Below are 19,615 nucleotides of genomic sequence, written 5' to 3' on the forward strand. Positions count from 1 at the left end.
TTGTCAATACTTTATTTTCACAGGTGGAGAGATCCGGGAGGTTCATGTTGCCTGTCTACCAAGAGGCTGTCCAAATGCTATGGTTGCGCTAATCAAGCCGCAGTTACCTTATACCTTACCCTGGGGAAGCGGTGTGGCTTGTGTCCGTCAACCTACCCATGCTGAGTCTCTCCCCAAGAAGTCGGGCAGCAGCAGCAGCTATTCCATTTCAATCCTGTCTGAATTCCCCTGTAATATATTGTATCTGGACATAATTCTCTTGAAAATTCATCCAAAAAAGCATATATCTATATCTTTATTAGGTTAAATTATCATTGGGTTCTTTTTTCTGGAAAACCATAATAGCACTGCTGGCAATTCTGAAAAATGCATGAGAGGACTGTTGGAAATTCTGAAAACTGGTCTCTGTTGGGTCATCTTACTTCCTCTGCAAACTGGTGTGTGAATTGGCCAGTGATCGCTTTGTGTTCTCCTAGAATCCAGTAGTTGCCCTTTTGAGAGCTAGCTGATCCCCAAACAAGCATGCAACTCATAGAAACGAGGACATGCGACCTTGCAAACAGAGAACTAGGTCAAAACGCTGCCAGATCTCTCCATCAAATATAAATGGTAATGTGAACCCTTCTGGAGGAATACACAGTGTAAACCCCAGGCAGCCAGTGGGGAACACCGCCCAGACTCCAACGGAGAAGAAGGGAGGCGGAGGTGGGGGTCTAAGGGGATAACAGACTGCTGCATCTTGTGGCGACAGTGACACCATGTTCATCCCAAATATCGAGAAGGCGGTGCCCAAAGGGAATGTGAAGGCAATCGATCTGTAGAAAAGCTATCTTCTTGACAATCTGCTTAGGTTCTTCAAGTAAGCTTTATTCATAGTTCATTATAAGATGTTATAGAGAGAACCACTGGGTCCCATCACTCAGGCTAGCTTCTAGCAACTGACTAGTCATAGAAACTTTGCATAGCATTCACACCCAAACATTCCACCGCAGCACACCAACATTGTCTCAGCTCATCATACACAGACATACATTGCAAGCACTTCACAACACGATCAAATCGGCCTTTCTTTACATGCTTTTTTAAACTATTTAAGCTTGGTAGACACAGGATCAATATCAATAATATACCAACAATTAGACATGTTCATTATTCCAACTATCACGGTACAGTACACATACTTTGGGTTGCTATGAACAAATATTTCAGTAAGATATTTAGACGTTGGCTTGAGTACGTGCAAGAAACATGCAGAACTCACACCATATATCACGAGGTGTGGAGCACACTGGCTGCATTAGAATAAAATCCTCCTCACATTCATTCGACCATGTTAGGTCCCTCAGCCCTTCTTTCTCTAATGGTGGGCGATGGTCTCGCCACTTCTTAAGGATAAGTCTTTTAGCTACCATACAACCCATGTTTAAGAAAGAGCGCTTACGTCTGTCTGTGACCAACTTCCACATGCCAAACAGGCCACTGACCGGCAATCTTTCCAGCTGTACAATCAAGACCTCAGACATAGTATTGTATACAATGTCCAAACCCGGGCCTCGAGGGCCAGAAACCTGACAGGTTTTCAGGATATCCGTCATAAATATTCATGAGAAAAATTGCATTCATTTAGAATCATTGTATGCAAATGCTTCTCATGAATATTAATAAGGTATCCTGAAAATCCAACATGGATCCGGCCCTCGAGGCCTGTAGTTCGACAACCCAATCCCTACAACCCAGGACAACCCCACATCATGTGCAAATATCCCGCCTCCTCCATACTACAGTGAGAGCATTGGCCCTGCAAATCAGGGTACATTTCCTTAAGCGCTCTCGGGGATGTAATGAAACATATGTAGAATTTTGCACTAAATCAACCTAAATCTCGAGTTTATAGATACTTGCTTGGTCAAAGCACACGTCCTATTCCACATATCAGGTTGAACTTCCATATTCAGTTCCCTAGCCCATTTACTGGCAGAGGGGGAATCAGTTGTAGGAGTTCCCTCTATGTTCTTACTATATAGTGTGGCTAGTATCCTCCGACGGCCATAGCAATTACATATATAGGTGTTAGAAAACGCTTCAGGTCCTGTGATACCCCTTCGGCTCTCTTGTCTTCTTGTAGCCAAAAGCGTCAGTCGCGTTCGAATATCAGACAGGAGGCGGGCTTGCAGTATTCACGCTCTACTCGCGGTAGACATTTGCGTCGGGAACGTAGTTCCCGACGCCTCACGTGGCAGTTACCATGGAGGTTACGTCAGTGGGCGCAGCGTCTTCCACGTGATAGAAAACGTACTGGGTCACGTGACCATCTTGTTGCCGGTAGTTCAGGTATTTAATGATCCGGCGCCCACTTCTCGCTGCTTCTGATCCCATATTGACAGTGGCTCTTCTCGCTTGGAAATTTTTGTGGTTTATTGATCTCGGATTACGTTTACTGGATTTGCTCTCGGATTGCCCTTACCTGTTCAAGTATTTTTGACCTCGGATTGTTTTTTGGTTATTCTTGCCTAGTGATTTGGTTAAGTTGGATTCGGACTTTGAAGGTTGGGAGACCTCTTACCTTCTTTCTTTCCTTCCTTCCTCTTCCCCTCTATTCCTTTCCCTGTCCTTTCCTCCAGGGTGCTGCAGGCGTCCTCGTGCCGGCGGGAATAGGCTCGGTGCTGGACTAGAGACTTCCTGAGCACCTTTTTAGGCGTCCTCGTGCCGGCGGGAATAGGTTGCTGCTGGACTAGTGACTTCCTTGCACCATTGGATTATTTGGTTCGTCGGACAGGGGGGGCAGATACCATCACACTGTTCCCACAGAAAAGGAGAAGGAGTTTGCCAGAGACGATCACTTCCAGGGAAACCAGGGTAAGAAACCTAACTTTCCTTACCATTCTCTACAACTCACTATCTGGTACTGATTGTCTTTTCTCTTCTTATGGTCTCCAGATTTCCCCAGTATTGAGGACATTCTTGCATGAAACACTTCTGGTTAAACCCGTTTTCTGCAGGTTAGTCTGTTAATCTTTTGTTAAACGTTATCTGGAAGGGGTGTAATTGATTGTTAATCAGTGTAATATTCTGCAGTCGTTGGACGGAACCTGGAATCTCCAGCTATCGTGAAGCTTGCGGGCCGCTCAACTCTACCGATCCCAACGACTCTACACCATCTTCCGATCAATTAGTTTCTCAGACTGTCCTTTCGTACTCCTGAGAATCACATTGGTAGGAAGAAATATATTCTTCACGACGGGTCAACACGGAACCGTGCTTCAGGATATCTGAAAGAATCAGAAGCCTTACCATGGATGCCGCGAATGACCCGTTGGCCGTTTTGGTTCAGTTAATGGCCGACCTACGTGCCGATATGACGGCAGCCCAGGCTGACACCCACCGGCGCATTGATGAAATGCAAGCTGGTATCAGGGAAGTGGTTATAGGATCACCATCGGTGGCCTCCGCTTCCACTTCAGGTCAGGCAGGGCCTTCGGTCAGATCTGATTCTACGCATGTGTACATGGCCGCTCAGTTCCCGCTTGCTCCCCCAGAAAGGTTTACTGGGGATCCGAAATTCTTTCGGACTTTCATTAACCAGTGCAGGCTGCATTTCTTGTGTCGGCCTTCCTCGTTTCCTGATGCGACTACAAAAGCTGCCTTTGTCTTATCAAACCTCGGTGGTATGGCCGCGGTTTGGGCTAATCCCTTATTAGAACAAGGCAGTCCGCTGTTGTTCGACTGTGATGCATTGATCAGTGCTATGACTAGGGTGTTTGATACTCGCTACAAGACTCAAGCCACGGATCTGGAATTGTTAAATCTCCGTCAGGGGGATGCTCCTTTGTTGTCGTATTTGGCTAAGTTTAATCAGTTGGTTGCTGAAACTGGTTGGCCGGAAGATAAAAAGGCAGCCCTATTTTATAAAGGATTGTCGGACACACTAAAGGATACTATAGCCACGGTTCCGGTGGTTCCTACGTCCTTTCCTGATTTCTTGGACCTAGTACTTCAGATTGATGCCCGACGCACCGAAAGAAAAGGGGAGAAGAGAGCAATTCCGGTCAATACTACGGTTTCCCCAATTCCTGTTTCTGGCGGTGACGAACCTATGCAAATCGGGGCAGTAAGGGGCCCGTTAACATCGGAAGAAAGAGAACATCGCAGACGGAACAATCTGTGCTTTTATTGCGGTTCCGCTACTCATCTACTCAGTGCATGCCCAAAGAGACCCCGCAAGTCGGGAAACGCCAAGGCCCGGTCGTAGACGGAACCCCTACGCCGAGCTCTTCCATGCAGGGTTCCTTGTTGTCCACACCCTTCTATATTGACGTTATGTTGAGTTATGACCAGGTCACGCCTTGGAGTTCTGCAGCTGTTCTTGACTCTGGGGCAACTGGTAACTACATTGATGCCCAATATGTTCGGAAATGGGGTATTCCCTTATTGTCAAAGAGTGTTCCGGAGGTAGTCAATGCAGTTGACGGATCAACCCTTCTTTCTGGGCTTGTTACTGAACATACCATTCCGTTGCTGTTAACCATTGGCCTTGAGCATTCGGAAACCATCACATTTGACGTCATTATGGCACCACAATATAAACTCATCCTGGGTTTACCATGGCTCAAGCTTCATAACCCGGTCATTAACTGGGAGACCGGGGCTATCGCTTTCAGTTCTCAGCAATGTCTTCGATCATGCAATTCACTAGAGTCTATGTATGAAGCACCTGACACTCCTAGTCGAGGTTTGTTGAACTCTGTGGTTACCATTGGAGCAGTTGTTAACACAGTATTGCCTGCCGAATACACAAGTTATAAGGACGTGTTTGACAAAGGGAAAGCAGAGATTCTGCCGCCTCATCGGCCCTACGATTGCCCAATTGTTCTCAAACCAGACGCTAAGACACCATCGGGACGTATTTATTCCCTTACCCAAAAGGAAGAAATCGTCCTTAAGGAATATTTGGATAAAGCCCTCGAGTTAGGTTTTATTCGGCCTTCTCACTCTCCATTTGCTTCACCGCTATTCTTTGTACCCAAGAAGGAGGGTGACTTAAGACCTTGTATCGATTATCGGGAACTCAATGCAGGTACTATCCGAAATCAGTACCCGATTCCGCTGATTTCTGTCTTACTGGATCAGTTAGGGTCTTCAGAATTCTTCACCAAATTGGATCTAAGGGGTGCTTACAATTTGGTCCGGATTCGTCGAGGGGATGAGTGGAAAACCGCCTTTAAGACTCGATATGGCCTATTCGAGTATTCGGTGATGCCATTCGGGCTTTGCAATGCCCCGGCCACATTCCAGAATTTCATCAACGACGTTTTGCGCGACATGATCGACAGGTTCGTTATCGTCTATCTAGATGATATACTCATCTATTCTCCATCTATGGAAGAACATGTACGTCATGTTTCAGAAGTCTTACAACGCTTGCGGGAGCATCACCTTTTTGTCAAGTTAGAAAAATGCGTTTTCCATGCAAATCAGGTCGAGTTCCTTGGATATGACATCACCAACAAAGGAGTGCAGATGAGTAGCAATAAGGTGAAAGCGGTCTTAAACTGGCCTGTACCAACTTCAAGGAAAGAGTTGCAATCGTTTCTGGGGTTTTCTAACTTTTACAGGCGGTTCATTAGACAGTTCTCTTCTATTGCTGCACCCCTCACCGAATTGACCAGTAACAAGAAACCTTATTTATGGAACGATAACGCCCAAATAGCGTTTGAGTCTTTAAAGGCCGCATTCACTACAGCTCCTGTTTTGCTACACCCAAATGTCAAACGTCCTTTCGTTGTCGAAGCTGATGCTTCGGATGTTGCGGTAGGAGCTATCCTGTCCCAGACCTGCGCTGATACCGGAGAATTACATCCAGTCGCCTATCATTCACGCAAATTAACGCCCTATGAGCGTAATTATACCGTTACTGAACGGGAATTGTTGGCCGTTAGGGACGCATTTATGGTCTGGCGACATCATCTTCTTGGTACGGAACTACCGGTCCAGGTCTTTACTGACCACAGAAACCTGTTGGCTTTGCAGTCCTTGAAGTGCACCACTGCGAGACATGCCCGCTGGCATGAATTCTTTTCCATGTACAACTTTACGTTGACTTACCGCCCAGGTGTTTTGAATTCCAAGGCGGACGCGCTATCCAGAAGCTTGGGGTATGATGGTTCACGTCCACAGGATGGGTCATTGTTATTACCAACACAAGTGGTTTGTAGTTGTGTTCTACAACCCACTCTGAAGTCAACGCTCCAGAACTGGGTTGATAAAGAGCCCGCAGAATTGGCAGAATATAACATGGATATTTTGCATGGTCTTCCTTATGTCCAGGGTCGTGTCTTTATGCCTGATCAGGATACCCGGTGTACAGCTATTTCCTTATGTCATGACGCTGCTATAGCAGCGCACCCTGGTTCACAGAAAACCCTCGAACTCCTCAAACGCTGGTGTTGGTGGCCCTCTATGCGAAGAGACGTCTTGCAATATATCTCGACCTGCGCCATTTGTGCCCAATGTAAATCCCATTCCGCGAAACCTATGGGGTTACTACAGCCATTACCAGTGCCGGCCAGACCATGGGCGATGATTACCATGGATTTTGTGGTGGAGTTGCCTTTGATCGACGGTTTTGATACTATATGGGTGGTGGTTGACAGCTTTTCTAAACTGTCTTTATTTGTTCCTTGCCAAGGTCTGCCATCAGCTGCTAAGCTGGCAGAGTTGTTCTTGCGACATGTCTTCAGGTTTTTTGGGTTACCTGAGATTGTGGTTTCTGACAGGGGGTCCCAGTTCACGTCACGTTTCTGGAGGCATCTTATGTTCTCATTAGGGGTGGATGAACGGTGTTCCACAGCGTTCCATCCCCAGACGGATGGTCAAACAGAGCGGGTGAACGCTACTATGGAGCAGTACCTCAGGTGTCTCATCCTTCAACATCAGGAATCCTGGTTAGCCGTTCTTCCATTAGCGGAGTTCGCTTATAATAATTCCAGCCATTCATCTACGGGAACATCACCATTCTATGCCTTATATGGGCAACACCCACGCACCCTACCTCTTGATTGGAAACTACCTGAGGATTGTCCGGCAGTTCAATCGTGTATCAAAGACCTGTCTCTGGTCCGTGATAGGGTGCTGGTACATCTGAAACATGCTCAAGAGCAGGCAAAGAAGTACGCTGATCGGAATCGCCGTCCTGCACCCAACTACGTTCCAGGTTCACGGGTGTGGTTGTCCACAAAAAATCTACGCATTCCGGGACGACGATGCTTGTTGCCACGTTTTGTCGGTCCTTATGTTGTTAAGGACGTCTTGAGTCCATTGGTAGTCAAGTTAGAATTGCCGTACTCTTGGAAAATACATCCGGTCTTTCATGTGTCCGTGGTTAAGCCTTGTGTGGACAGTACCAGGGTAGTGGCTTCTCCGTCCCCGATATCGGTTCAAGGGGTAGAGGAGTATGAAGTCAATTCCATTCTTGATTCTAAGGTTTCTCGTGGTACCCGGTATTTCTTAGTGGACTGGAAAGGTTACGGTCCAGAAGATCGGACATGGGAACCAGAGCAGAATGTGCATGCCCCGTTGTTGGTGTCCCGATTTCTGGCCTCTCGGGGGCATGGGGGTCCTTTGGGGGAGGATACTGTTAGAAAACGCTTCAGGTCCTGTGATACCCCTTCGGCTCTCTTGTCTTCTTGTAGCCAAAAGCGTCAGTCGCGTTCGAATATCAGACAGGAGGCGGGCTTGCAGTATTCACGCTCTACTCGCGGTAGACATTTGCGTCGGGAACGTAGTTCCCGACGCCTCACGTGGCAGTTACCATGGAGGTTACGTCAGTGGGCGCAGCGTCTTCCACGTGATAGAAAACGTACTGGGTCACGTGACCATCTTGCTGCCGGTAGTTCAGGTATTTAATGATCCGGCGCCCACTTCTCGCTGCTTCTGATCCCATATTGACAGTGGCTCTTCTCGCTTGGAAATTTTTGTGGTTTATTGATCTCGGATTACGTTTACTGGATTTGCTCTCGGATTGCCCTTACCTGTTCAAGTATTTTTGACCTCGGATTGTTTTTTGGTTATTCTTGCCTAGTGATTTGGTTAAGTTGGATTCGGACTTTGAAGGTTGGGAGACCTCTTACCTTCTTTCTTTCCTTCCTTCCTCTTCCCCTCTATTCCTTTCCCTGTCCTTTCCTCCAGGGTGCTGCAGGCGTCCTCGTGCCGGCGGGAATAGGCTCGGTGCTGGACTAGAGACTTCCTGAGCACCTTTTTAGGCGTCCTCGTGCCGGCGGGAATAGGTTGCTGCTGGACTAGTGACTTCCTTGCACCATTGGATTATTTGGTTCGTCGGACAGGGGGGGCAGATACCATCACACTGTTCCCACAGAAAAGGAGAAGGAGTTTGCCAGAGACGATCACTTCCAGGGAAACCAGGGTAAGAAACCTAACTTTCCTTACCATTCTCTACAACTCACTATCTGGTACTGATTGTCTTTTCTCTTCTTATGGTCTCCAGATTTCCCCAGTATTGAGGACATTCTTGCATGAAACACTTCTGGTTAAACCCGTTTTCTGCAGGTTAGTCTGTTAATCTTTTGTTAAACGTTATCTGGAAGGGGTGTAATTGATTGTTAATCAGTGTAATATTCTGCAGTCGTTGGACGGAACCTGGAATCTCCAGCTATCGTGAAGCTTGCGGGCCGCTCAACTCTACCGATCCCAACGACTCTACACCATCTTCCGATCAATTAGTTTCTCAGACTGTCCTTTCGTACTCCTGAGAATCACATTGGTAGGAAGAAATATATTCTTCACGACGGGTCAACACGGAACCGTGCTTCAGGATATCTGACAATAGGCCACTAGGTCATTTTCAGGTGGCTTGATCGGGCAGCACTCCCACCAACGCCTCTCCGCTGTCCTCAATCTGTAAAACTACTATTTCTATAGGTGTGCCTTTGTGTTCTGTGCTCCATGTGTGTAATGATATAAGTTGACCTCCTGGGAACACGTCCCCCAGTGTGTTGTACCCCCGCGTTCCCCAATGTGCTCTAAGTGCAGGGTCCCAGGTGGGTTATGTAATGTGTGCGACGGCTACGTTGGGGCATTGCACGTTTTCTAATAAAGGGGGCGTTCCTGTGTCTGAAGGGTCAGAGCGTTCCCGGAGCCCGATGGCAGCAGACCTGTGCCCGCGTAGTTATTCATGGCAGGTGGGCCTAACCCGGGTCTCCCATGGTGCGCATACCAGCCCTTAACATTGGCGACGAGGACGGCGCCTGGGCAGGAGAAAGGATCTCGGTCCGCACCTCAATGGCGGGTGGCGGCATTCATCCCTCAAAGTGCCTGCCAGTTGCAGATCCCGGTAAGACTCCAACTGCCATTTTGATCACCCCGGTGACAGCGGCTCCCACGTGAAGTGCTTGTGCACCCAGGGAAAATGTTTGGAACCCTCTGTGCAGCACCTTGCAGTGTGCACACCACGCAGAGGGCCCAAAATAGGGACCAGTTCTCCATTTAAAAAAATGTACAATGCATATGGATTCAATCAATACCAGGGGAAGGAACAGGGTGCAAGAGTGAATGTGAGGACCAGGAGGGTAAAGGCTGTGAGGACGCTAGAAGGAGCTCAAGAGTTCGGGAGGTGTTTTGGAGCACAAAGGAAAGGTATCCTGCCCCAGATTGATGTTGGAGTACGTTCTGAGTTTCGGCCTCTGCCTGCCCAGAGGTGCTTGTGCACTCTAGCACATGGGAGTTGCGGCCTATACATTTCAGGAGGTGCCTGTGTGCTCGGACACGTGTAGACTTGCAGGAGGAAGGGAACCACGGGTGAGAACGAGGGTGACGCTCAGTTACATGATCAAGGACCTGCAGAAGGTGCCGTTCGAACAAGAGAAGGACCCCTCCATCAAGGCTCTCTGGCCCCAATGCCGGAGTTTGACACGACATGCATCAATCCATCAAGCCTGAGGCCCAAATAGTACCTCTGGATTGAGAGACTAGACATGTATTTTAGAGCCACAGGGGAGAATGATGGGGATGCAAAAGTGTCCACCCTCGTATACTCGGCTGGATCAGAGGTGCATAAAATCTTTAAAACCCTCACACCAGTTGACAACTCGTTCCAAGCAGCGAAAGACTGCCTGAGGGAGCATTTCATGCCGCTGGTGAATCAAGACGACATGTGCACCGCCAAGCAGAAGGAGGACAAATCCCTTGACACATTTTATGGATGCCTCAGGCACCTTGCAACAACATATGCTTAGGAGAATGAGGAAGTGATGGTCCACAACCAGCTCATACAGGGTTGTGCCTCTGGCAAACTATGACACCAAGTACTGAGAGAGCCCGTGTTCACGCTTTCTTGCATCCCGGAGATGGCAGGTCATATGAGCTGATAGAGGTCAGCGTCATCAAGATGGACGTGGCAATCTGCTCACTCAAGCTGAAGGAGGTGTGTGTGGTGGGCCGACAGAAAGGGCCACGGCCGCAAAGCCAAGGTGGGCTCCCAGGAGAAAGAGGGGGGAAAATACCACACCCTGTCCAAAGTGTGGCTATGACCTCCCTCATTCGAGTGAATGCCAGGCAAAGGGTAGGGTCTGCAGAGTAACTGGACACTTCACCAGAATGTTCAAGGCCCCCACTCCAGTGGCGATCCCGAGAGGTCTGAGAAGGACAAGCATCAACATCTCGAGGCATCAACAGAAAGTAGCAGTGGTGGAACAAGGGGGCGACTTTGAGGAGCATGACATAGCAGAAGAGAAAGAGGAAGAGGAGGAGGTATTCTTCATCTCGAGTATCGGCTCACTGAAGACAAAATAAAAAGAGACAACCAAAATGCATGGTGGCCATTGAAGGAGCAGAGACACCAGTCCTAGTGGACACGGGGGATCAGTGTGCGTGATGGCATTGCAACACTATGGGCCTCATTACACGGATGGCGGTAAGGATTTACCGGTGCCGGTAAAATACCGGTACCGGTAAATCCTTACCGCCTTGCTACGAGGTCCCTTTGTGGGTTGGGGGATTTAACGCCAGCTTTCTGCAGGCGTTAAAAACCAACCCGCAAAGGGACCCAGGGAGCTAATTACGGTACCGCAATTTGCGGTACCATAATTAGCGCCTTCCCCATTCCCATTGAGCCGTATGGGGCAAGAATGGGGAAAGGCAAAGGTGGAAGGAGGAATTACCGCCCCGCCAACCTTGGAATAGGGCGGTAATTCCCCTTTCCGCCAAGGCGGTGCCGGTATTTTACCGGCATGAACCATGGCGCTAATAGCGCCATGGTTCTCCGCCATCCGTGTAATGAAGCCCTATGAAGCTCTTCCAGACTTGCCAACACTTGTTACTGCAAAGGCCAAGATCTTCACATTCGGGGGCACACAACCCATTCCGCTGAAGGGCGCTTACATAACCAAAGTGACACATGACGGACATCAGATCAAGGAGAAATTCTTTGTCACAGACATCAGTAAGGACACGCTGTTAAGCTGTGATGCAGCTGAAGCCTTAGGGATTGTGCACTTTGCATATGGGGTGTACACCGAAGACATTAATGCCGTCCTGGAGAAGTTCAAGACCGTGTTTGTGGGGATCGGGAAGACGAGCAGCGAACCCATTAAATTACACATCGACCAGTCGATCCGCCCAGTGGTACTTAAACACTGGTGAGGTAAGGGAGGGGAAAGATGCCCAGAGCCTTGAGAGTGATGATGACCCAATGCTTGCCCAAGAGCCTGACGGCCCTGTCCTGGTAAGTGAACAGGCAATGGGAGGTAGAGAGTAGAGGTGGCAGGTACCCTTGTTGGGAAAGTAGAAGGTGACCCACCCACTTTGAGGATTATGTCATGTCATGTCAGAGTAAGTGAGGCTGGACTACCCTGGCTAAAGGCAGGACACTCAGGGTAATTTACTGGTCATCTAATGTTACAGCCACGTTGGGTCGTGCCATGTTCATTGATATTGTGGAGCTATTTTCTTAACTGACTATGGGCCTCATTACGACCCTGGCGCTAATGGGTTAACGGCGCCGTAAAAGGCTGCGGCGCCGTTAACCCATTAGCGCCTGATTACGAGGTCCCTTTGCGGGACCCGACCTTAACGGCTGGTCTACACCAGCCGTTAAAGTAGGGACCCGCAAAGGGACCTTGGTGCTAAGTACGGTACCGCAATTTGCGGTGCCGTACTTAGCGCCTTCCCCATTCCCATTGAGCCCTATGGGGCAAAAATGGGAATGGGGAAGGGCCATGGAGGAAGGGGGAATTACCGCCCCGCCAACCTTGTAATGGGGTGGTAATTCCCCCTTTCTCCATGGCGGAGTCGGTAAGTTACTGGCATGGACCATGGTGCTGTTAGCACCATGGTTTTCCGCCTGGATCGTAGTGAGGCCCTATGTGTTGTTTTCAGTTTTTCTTCCCTATAAAAAGGGAGGAATGTAATGCATCACATGATGGTGTGACGGCTACTTTGAGCCGTTGCACGTTTTCTAATAAAGGGTGCGTTCCTGCGTCTGAAGGGTCAGAGCGCGCCTTGAGTCTGACGGCAACAGACCTGTTTCTGCGTAGTTATTAACGGCGGGTGGGCCTACCCCGGGTCTCCCACGGCGCTCATACCAGCCCTTCACAGGTTGGACCATTGTTGACATTCAATAGTGAGGCGCGAATTCCATTTGTGTGGCAGATTTTAGCGATCTGTTGTTTCCCAACAGTATGTGGGATCAGGCAGGGGGAAAGGATACAGCAGAGAGTTTCTTACCTGTCCAGTGGGGGTCCTGGGAAAGATGTCAAACAGGGAGACTCTCGTGGAGGCTTCAAGCTGTGGGGAGACAAACCAGAGATCAAGAGGTCACACCAGGCTCCAATCAGATAGCTCGAAGGGGTCTAGAACATGAATTTCCCTCTTCACGTTCTGACTCCAAAAAGACTTTAACTGGCAGTCTGTGACCGCATTTTACTGGCCTAGAGAGAAATCGTAAGGTCTGGCAAGCGCCCAATTTGCCACTAGGGATGTTGCAGTCAAACCACAAGGCTTAAAGGTCAGCGAGAAGGTAGGTTGAGCACGAAATCTATATGACTCTACCTGAGGCAAACTGGCCTGATAGAAGCGCCACCCTCTCAGACAATTGTCCAAATTCCACATAAGCTCTGGCCCCTTACAGACCTTTTTTTTTAAAAAAAAACAACTCAATACCGTGTATGGAACTCTGTAAATGGCGGCATAGCAGCATTCCACAGCCCTCCTTAGAGCCCTGCCCTGGAAGCATATGCAGATTTCCCACAGTGAACTTACATGCTTCTATACACCCACCCTACTACCCACTCAGCACTTTACACATGCGCTAATGCCCTTATTGGTGGTGCTCTCCGTGCATCCGAGCCCAGGTGGTGGTCTGTGGTCTTCTAGGCGCAGCAGGAGATCTTTTCTCTTGGGGTGTTGATACATTGTGGAACCAATTCCAATAAGTGTAGCTGATTATTTCACAAGGAGCGTCTCACGTGGCCACCACCCTCCCCCCACCCCGAGCCTCTCAGGCGGACCTGTACAAACAACACTTTGGGTGTGTGGCGTCTTATTGAGACCAGATGACAGACACCAGAATTGGATGGGTTGCGGGCAGTGGGCCAATTAAAATGTGACAATACTAGACAGCCCGCTTATTTGTTTGTATATATACGTTTTATGGCGCTCATTTACGTTTTCAATGAACTGTCGCAAAATGACCCACACAGGCTCACACAATCACTGGGCCAAGGGCAGAAGCCTGGATTAAAACTCACGCCCATATGCTCTAAGGTCAGTAACTTCGGCAGTAAAACACATTTCTGAAAGCAATTCCATATGTCATACTGTACATACCATATAGTTTGCTTTAAATATCACTGTTTGTATATGTTGTATATTGTATATTACCCCATTTGTTGTTAACTGCATCACCTGTATATATTGTACTTCTGTAACCTGCCACAGTAAGCGCCCTTTTACTCCTGGGTCCCGAGCGCTATATAAAATAAACAGACAAACATATGTACCATGCTAGAATTTCCCCCAAGAAGGGCTTCCGAGCAGACACTGGCGCTCGTCTGGTCCCTAACATCACAAGTACCCTCCCCTGAAGGGCTGTCATAAGAACCACCGTCCTGCACAATGGCACATTTGCACACAGGACACGTAGCACAAAACAGACCAAAAGTGGGTGTCGGGAGGGGCATACATAGTGTAACAATCCTGGCTTCCACACCTGGCCATCTCTTGCCTAATGACTTTATCTGCCAGTGGCTACTCACTTCCCATGTATTACAAGATGGCGGCACTTAGCACCACGACCCCGGGCACTGCGAGGTACATGAACAACTGGCCAGTTATGTTTAGCACTAGCCTAGATGTTTTTCAACCATAGATTACTAGTGATCAGACTGCTCCCCTCATTTTAGTTTAGGCATCTGGTGAGTGGAGTTCACAATCCCTGCCTGTTACAAGTGGCGTGGCGCCACTTTGAAGAAAAGTAGAGAGTGCAAGGTTTACAGATGGGCCTGGCATCTGGACGCGGTTGCCAGTGATCGGGGTAAGCCAGCAAGGCATCTTCCCCGAGACTACATTCATACAGGAACCTGAAGCTGGACAGGAGGATTGGCAGTATGGGATGGCAGCCCCAACAGTGGTGGACTGGCCTGCAGGGAACTTGGGAGATCTCCCAGTGGGTCTATGCACCGTGGACCTCTTTTGCCCGGTTACCCTGGTTGTCTGCTCCTCTTGTCATCTCCTCCTAGCCATCCCACACATTTCCTTCCACCCCTCCTCATCCCCCATATCGCTGTGTTGCAACGAATGTGGTGGTAACCTTCCAGTATGTTTTTCCCACTCATAACATATGGATGCGCTTACAAATTATTTATTTGGACCCATTTTTGCGCATTTTCTCTGGTGGTGAGCCCCCAAGCCCTACGTAGACGGGGTGCGCTTGCCTTTTCTAACCCAGTGTAAAACGGGGCTCACTTGAAACCCCTTTCCAGGGCTACCTTTGGCTCCCAGTCCATCCCTGAGCACCTCTAAGCTCCTGCCTGCCTCTACAGCTTCCGTAGGTGAGAGGGAATGTGGTAGGTGTTGGGGTGTGGGGTCACGCATCCTTGACTCCTCCACCCCTATCCACAGTACCCACCGGCCCCCAGCCAAGCTCTGTGTACCTGTGTCATAATGGCGCCATGCATGCCATGCTGTGGGCAGTCCTCAGCGGGTAGTAGCCTTCTCTCCCATGCTCGCGGAGTAAGATGTACCGTCTACCTGTTCTCACGGGCACGCCATCATTGTGTGGCCTTTGTCAGCGAAGTACCACACCTGCCAGTTTCAAAGCGCCAAACTCACAAGACCGAGAAGTGATGCCAAAAGCCGCCGGGGTGGCTGCTTATTTCCAGGGCATCGACAGTGCAATTCTACGCCGCTTGCTTCTGTCGTCGTGCGGTGCAGTCCGTGTTCCTGTCATTTCTGAGTGTCATGGACAAAAAAAGAAGCAAACAGGTGTCTCTTTTCCGAAAGGGGTTTTCCCTCCATGGATGTTTAATTTGATTGTTCGTCTTTGCGGGTGTAATTTTGCCTTCTTGTGTGCCCACGTCCTCATGAGTTCGCTGACATGCTGTCCAGTCTCGCCGAGAGAGGATGGTTAAACCGGATACCCCAGGCAGGAGGGCCCGGGGTTGGATGGCGGATATTGTTACACGCCACACCTGGCTGGCACGTGCACACGAGTGATAGGCGCTTCCCTAGAAACTGGAACCGGACAATGGCAGGGATGGGGCGAGGAAGACACCTGACACCACTTGTTTACCTGACATCACCTTTTTACACTCCATTTAAGTCAAAGTCCCTCCATCCTTTACAGAGGGTAAACTGGAGGACAGAAAGGTATGTTCCAGGGCCGATCTTGCAATCAGAATATAGAGCAGTGGCCTTCAAACTGGGTGGCCCGAAGGATGTCCAGGGAGGACCCAGACTCTTCAATAAGGGATTAATAGAAAATATAAGCAGTAGATACTCCGAGTTGAGGCTGTTCTGAGAATGTGTCTTCACTAGCAGTGACTTTCTTGACAATTTGAAACATCAGTTGTTAATATATGTAGTGATGGGACAAGACCATTATTTGGATTTACAATTAACCCAATTGTAAACACTTAGAGGGTAATTCATAGAAATTCGCACAAAAATGGCGCACGCGGCTGGCGCACAGTGTCCCCGTGCGATACACTGCGCCAGCCGCGTGCGAAAAAATCCTTTTCATCGCACAGCGTATTCATGGATTTTAGCCTCCGAAACCAGCCGTGGCGCAGAGTGGCGCAGCGACCCTGCAGCAGCGCCAGTTACGCCCCAAGAACGCCCTCGCGCAAGGAAAAGCCTTCAAAATCCCCAAATCATCACAAAGGGCTACGCTAACCCTGGACCAGTTCACAGGGCTGGCAAACAGCAAACGCCAAGCGGGGAACGTGTATTTCAGTGGTTCGCGGGAAGTCCCACACGCGATTGTCCTGGGTACGTGTACATCAGGGGTGCATGGGAAGTAACACACGCGATTCCATCAGGGAACGTGTATTCCAGGGGTGCGCGTGAAGTATCACAAGCAAAAGCAGCAGGGTACGTGTATTTCAGGGGTGCGCGGGAAGTATCACACGCAATTCCATCAGGGTACGTGTATTCCAGGGGTGCGCGGGAAGTATCACACGCAAAAGCAACAGGGTACGTGTATTTCAGGGGTGCGCAGGAAGTATCACAGGAGATCCCATCAGGGTACGTGTATTCCAGGGGTGCGCGGGGAGCACCACACGTGAATTGCACGTGTTGGTCCTCCCAGGTGTTCCCTCTACACCCTCCACGGCCCCTGCAGGTGGCCCACACCACAGGGGCCTACCCTGCACATGTCCCGCAGGCACCCCATCCACCATGGCCATGCCCCCCAGCCAACCCACATGTCACCTTGCACTACTGCCCACCAACGCATGTTCCCCTGCACCCCCAGCCACCAGGGGCAGCCTCCACCAGGCCCCCACTCATGTCTACCATCACCCCCACCCCTCAGCAGTGCAGGGGCAGCCTCCACCAGGCCCCCACTCATGTCTCCCATCACCCCCACCCCCCAGAAGTGCAGGGGCAGCCTCCACCAGGTCCCCACTCATGTCCCCTATCACCCCCACCCCCCAGCAGTGCAGGGGCAGCCTCCACCAGGCCCCCACTCATGTCTACCATCACCCCACCTCCCAGCAGTGCAGGGGCAGCCTCCACCAGGCCCCCACTCATGTCTACCATCACCCCCACTCCCCTGCATCCAGGGGCACCCTCCACCAGGCCCCCACTCATGTCTCCCACCACCCCCACCCCCCAGCCACCAGGGGCAACCTCCACCAGGCCCCCACTCCTGTCTCCCATCACCCCCACCCCACAGCAGTGCAGGGGCAGCCTCCACCAGGCCCCCACTCATGTCTCCCACCACCCCCCAGCCAACAGGGGCACCCTCCACCAGGCCCCCACTCATGTCTACCATCACACCCACCCCCAGCAGTGCAGGGGCAGCCTCCACCAGGCCCCCACTCATGTCTCCCATCACCCCCACCCCCCAGCAGTGCAGGGGCAGCCTCCACCAGGCCCCCACTCATGTCTACCATCACCCCCACCCCCCAGCAGTGCAGGGGCAGCCTCCACCAGGCCCCCACTCATGTCCCCTATCACCCCCACCCCCAGCAGTGCAGGGGCAGCCTCCACCAGGACCCCACTCATGTCTACCATCACCCCCACCCCCCAGCATCCAGGGGCAGCCTCCACCTGGCCCCCACTCATGTCTCCCACCACCCCCACCCCCCAGCCACCAGGGGCAGCCTCCACCAGGCCCCCACTCATGTCTCCCATCACCCCCACCCCCCAGCAGTGCAGGGGCAGCCTCCACTAGGCCCCCACTCATGTCGCCCACCACTCCCACCCCCCAGCCACCAGGGGCACCCTCCACCAGGCCCCCACTCATGTCTACCATCACCCCCACCCCCCAGCAGTGCAGGGGCAGCCTCCACCAGGCCCCCACTCATATCTCCCACCACCCCCACCCCCCAGCCACCAGGGGCAGCCTCCACCAGGCCCCCACTCATGTCTACCATCACCCCCACCCCCCAGCAGTGCAGGGGCAGCCTCCACCAGACCCCCACTCATGTCTACCATCACCCCCACCCCCCAGCCACCAGGGGCAGCCTCCACCAGGCCTCAACTCATGTCTACCATCACCCCCACCCCCCAGCAGTGCAGGGGCAGCCTCCACCAGGCTCCCACTCATGTCTCCCATCACCCCCTCCCCCCAGCAGTGCAGGGGCAGCCTCCACCAGGCCCCCACTCATGTCCCCTATCACCCCCACCCCCCAGCAGTGCAGGGGCAGCCTCCACCAGGCCCCCACTCATGTCTACCATCACCCCACCCCCCAGCATCCACGGGCAGCCTCCACCAGGCCCCCACTCATGTCTCCCATCACCCCCACCCCCCAGCTGTGCAGGGGCAGCCTCCACCAGGCCCCCACTCATGTCCCCAGCCAACATGTCACCACAATCTAGATCCCTGGCCCTTATGGTCAGCCTCCAAATGCCAAACACCCACCTGAGTATTGCATCCACCCACTTAGAAATGGCAAAAACATAATATAACCCCAATTGCAAGTTTTGAAATGAACACATGTCCCTCACATACCCCCAATGGGTGTCAGTGAATGTCAAAACCCATATCATGATATGCATGAAACCAATGAGATGATACTACACATTGAAGTTTGAAGAAAAAATATGTATTAAACGCAACATACATTGAATCAAAAATAATCAAACAATAATGGAATTTTTTTTTTTTTAAAAACAGCAGGTACGTGAAATAATGCAAAACCACAAATCATAATGCAAACGAAAGGTGTCCAAAGTCACAGTCCACAAAAGTAAATCCAATGGAAAATTAAAATCGAAAACCATTGCTCCATGGGGAAATCATAAAAAAAAATGAAAATCCAAAAGTCAACTATATACAGAGAAACAATCCAGGGTCCATGATCCCAACCGAAGAAATGAAACCTATCAAATAACACTACCTAAAAAAATAAAATATATACAAAATCGTGGCCCATTGTCCAAAAGGTCCAAAAAAAATGCTAAACCAAAGGAAACCTAACACTAACTACAGAACTATTTACAAGGGCAGCGGGCTAGTCCGACGGCTCACTTTGGGATGTTCCGGGCCAGGGCATCATCGAACTCCTGCTCAATGTCCCGGAGGCGCTCCTCCTCCATGGCCCCGAGAGTCCGCAGGGCCGTCCACATGTTCCCCCCAAACTCCCTTTGGATTGCCTCGAGGCACTCGGCCCGCCTCAGGGCCCTCCGCATAGTGTTCTCCGCCCTGACCATCGTGAGCCGTGCCTCTTCCGCCCGCTGCCGCTCCGCGTCTATGGCGTGGCCCAACCGCTGCTGGGGTGCAGTCGTTGATGTGGCCACCCCTGCTGGACGTCCAACTCCCGACTGTGGCAGGGATGTCTCCTCCACCAGCCTGGCCGCACCGTCAGAGGCAGCTCCACAGGGCACCCAGTTGACTGATAGGTGGGAAGATGGCACGGAGGATGACTGGCGTATAGGGGGT

At 50.8% G+C, this 19,615-nt stretch overlaps 1 protein-coding gene across 1 annotated transcript in view; it reads right to left on the reverse strand.

The window, feature by feature from the left end:
• Positions 1 to 15,604, reverse strand: part of LOC138521623 (transmembrane protease serine 5-like) — a 248,955-nt gene extending 233,351 nt beyond the window's left edge. Inside the window, exons 1-2 of the mRNA XM_069634585.1 lie at positions 15,162 to 15,604; positions 12,736 to 12,795 (exon numbers count right to left, since the gene is read on the reverse strand). Of these exons, the coding sequence (XP_069490686.1) occupies positions 12,736 to 12,795; positions 15,162 to 15,185 (84 nt within the window). The 5' untranslated portion in view covers positions 15,186 to 15,604. The remainder of the gene's footprint in view (positions 1 to 12,735; positions 12,796 to 15,161) is intronic.
• Positions 15,605 to 19,615: the final 4,011 nt, after the last annotated feature.

This window comes from Ambystoma mexicanum, chromosome 1q (genome assembly GCF_040938575.1).
Source record: "Ambystoma mexicanum isolate Mex_15411 chromosome 1q, UKY_AmexF1_1, whole genome shotgun sequence".
NCBI lineage: Eukaryota > Metazoa > Chordata > Amphibia > Caudata > Ambystomatidae > Ambystoma > Ambystoma mexicanum.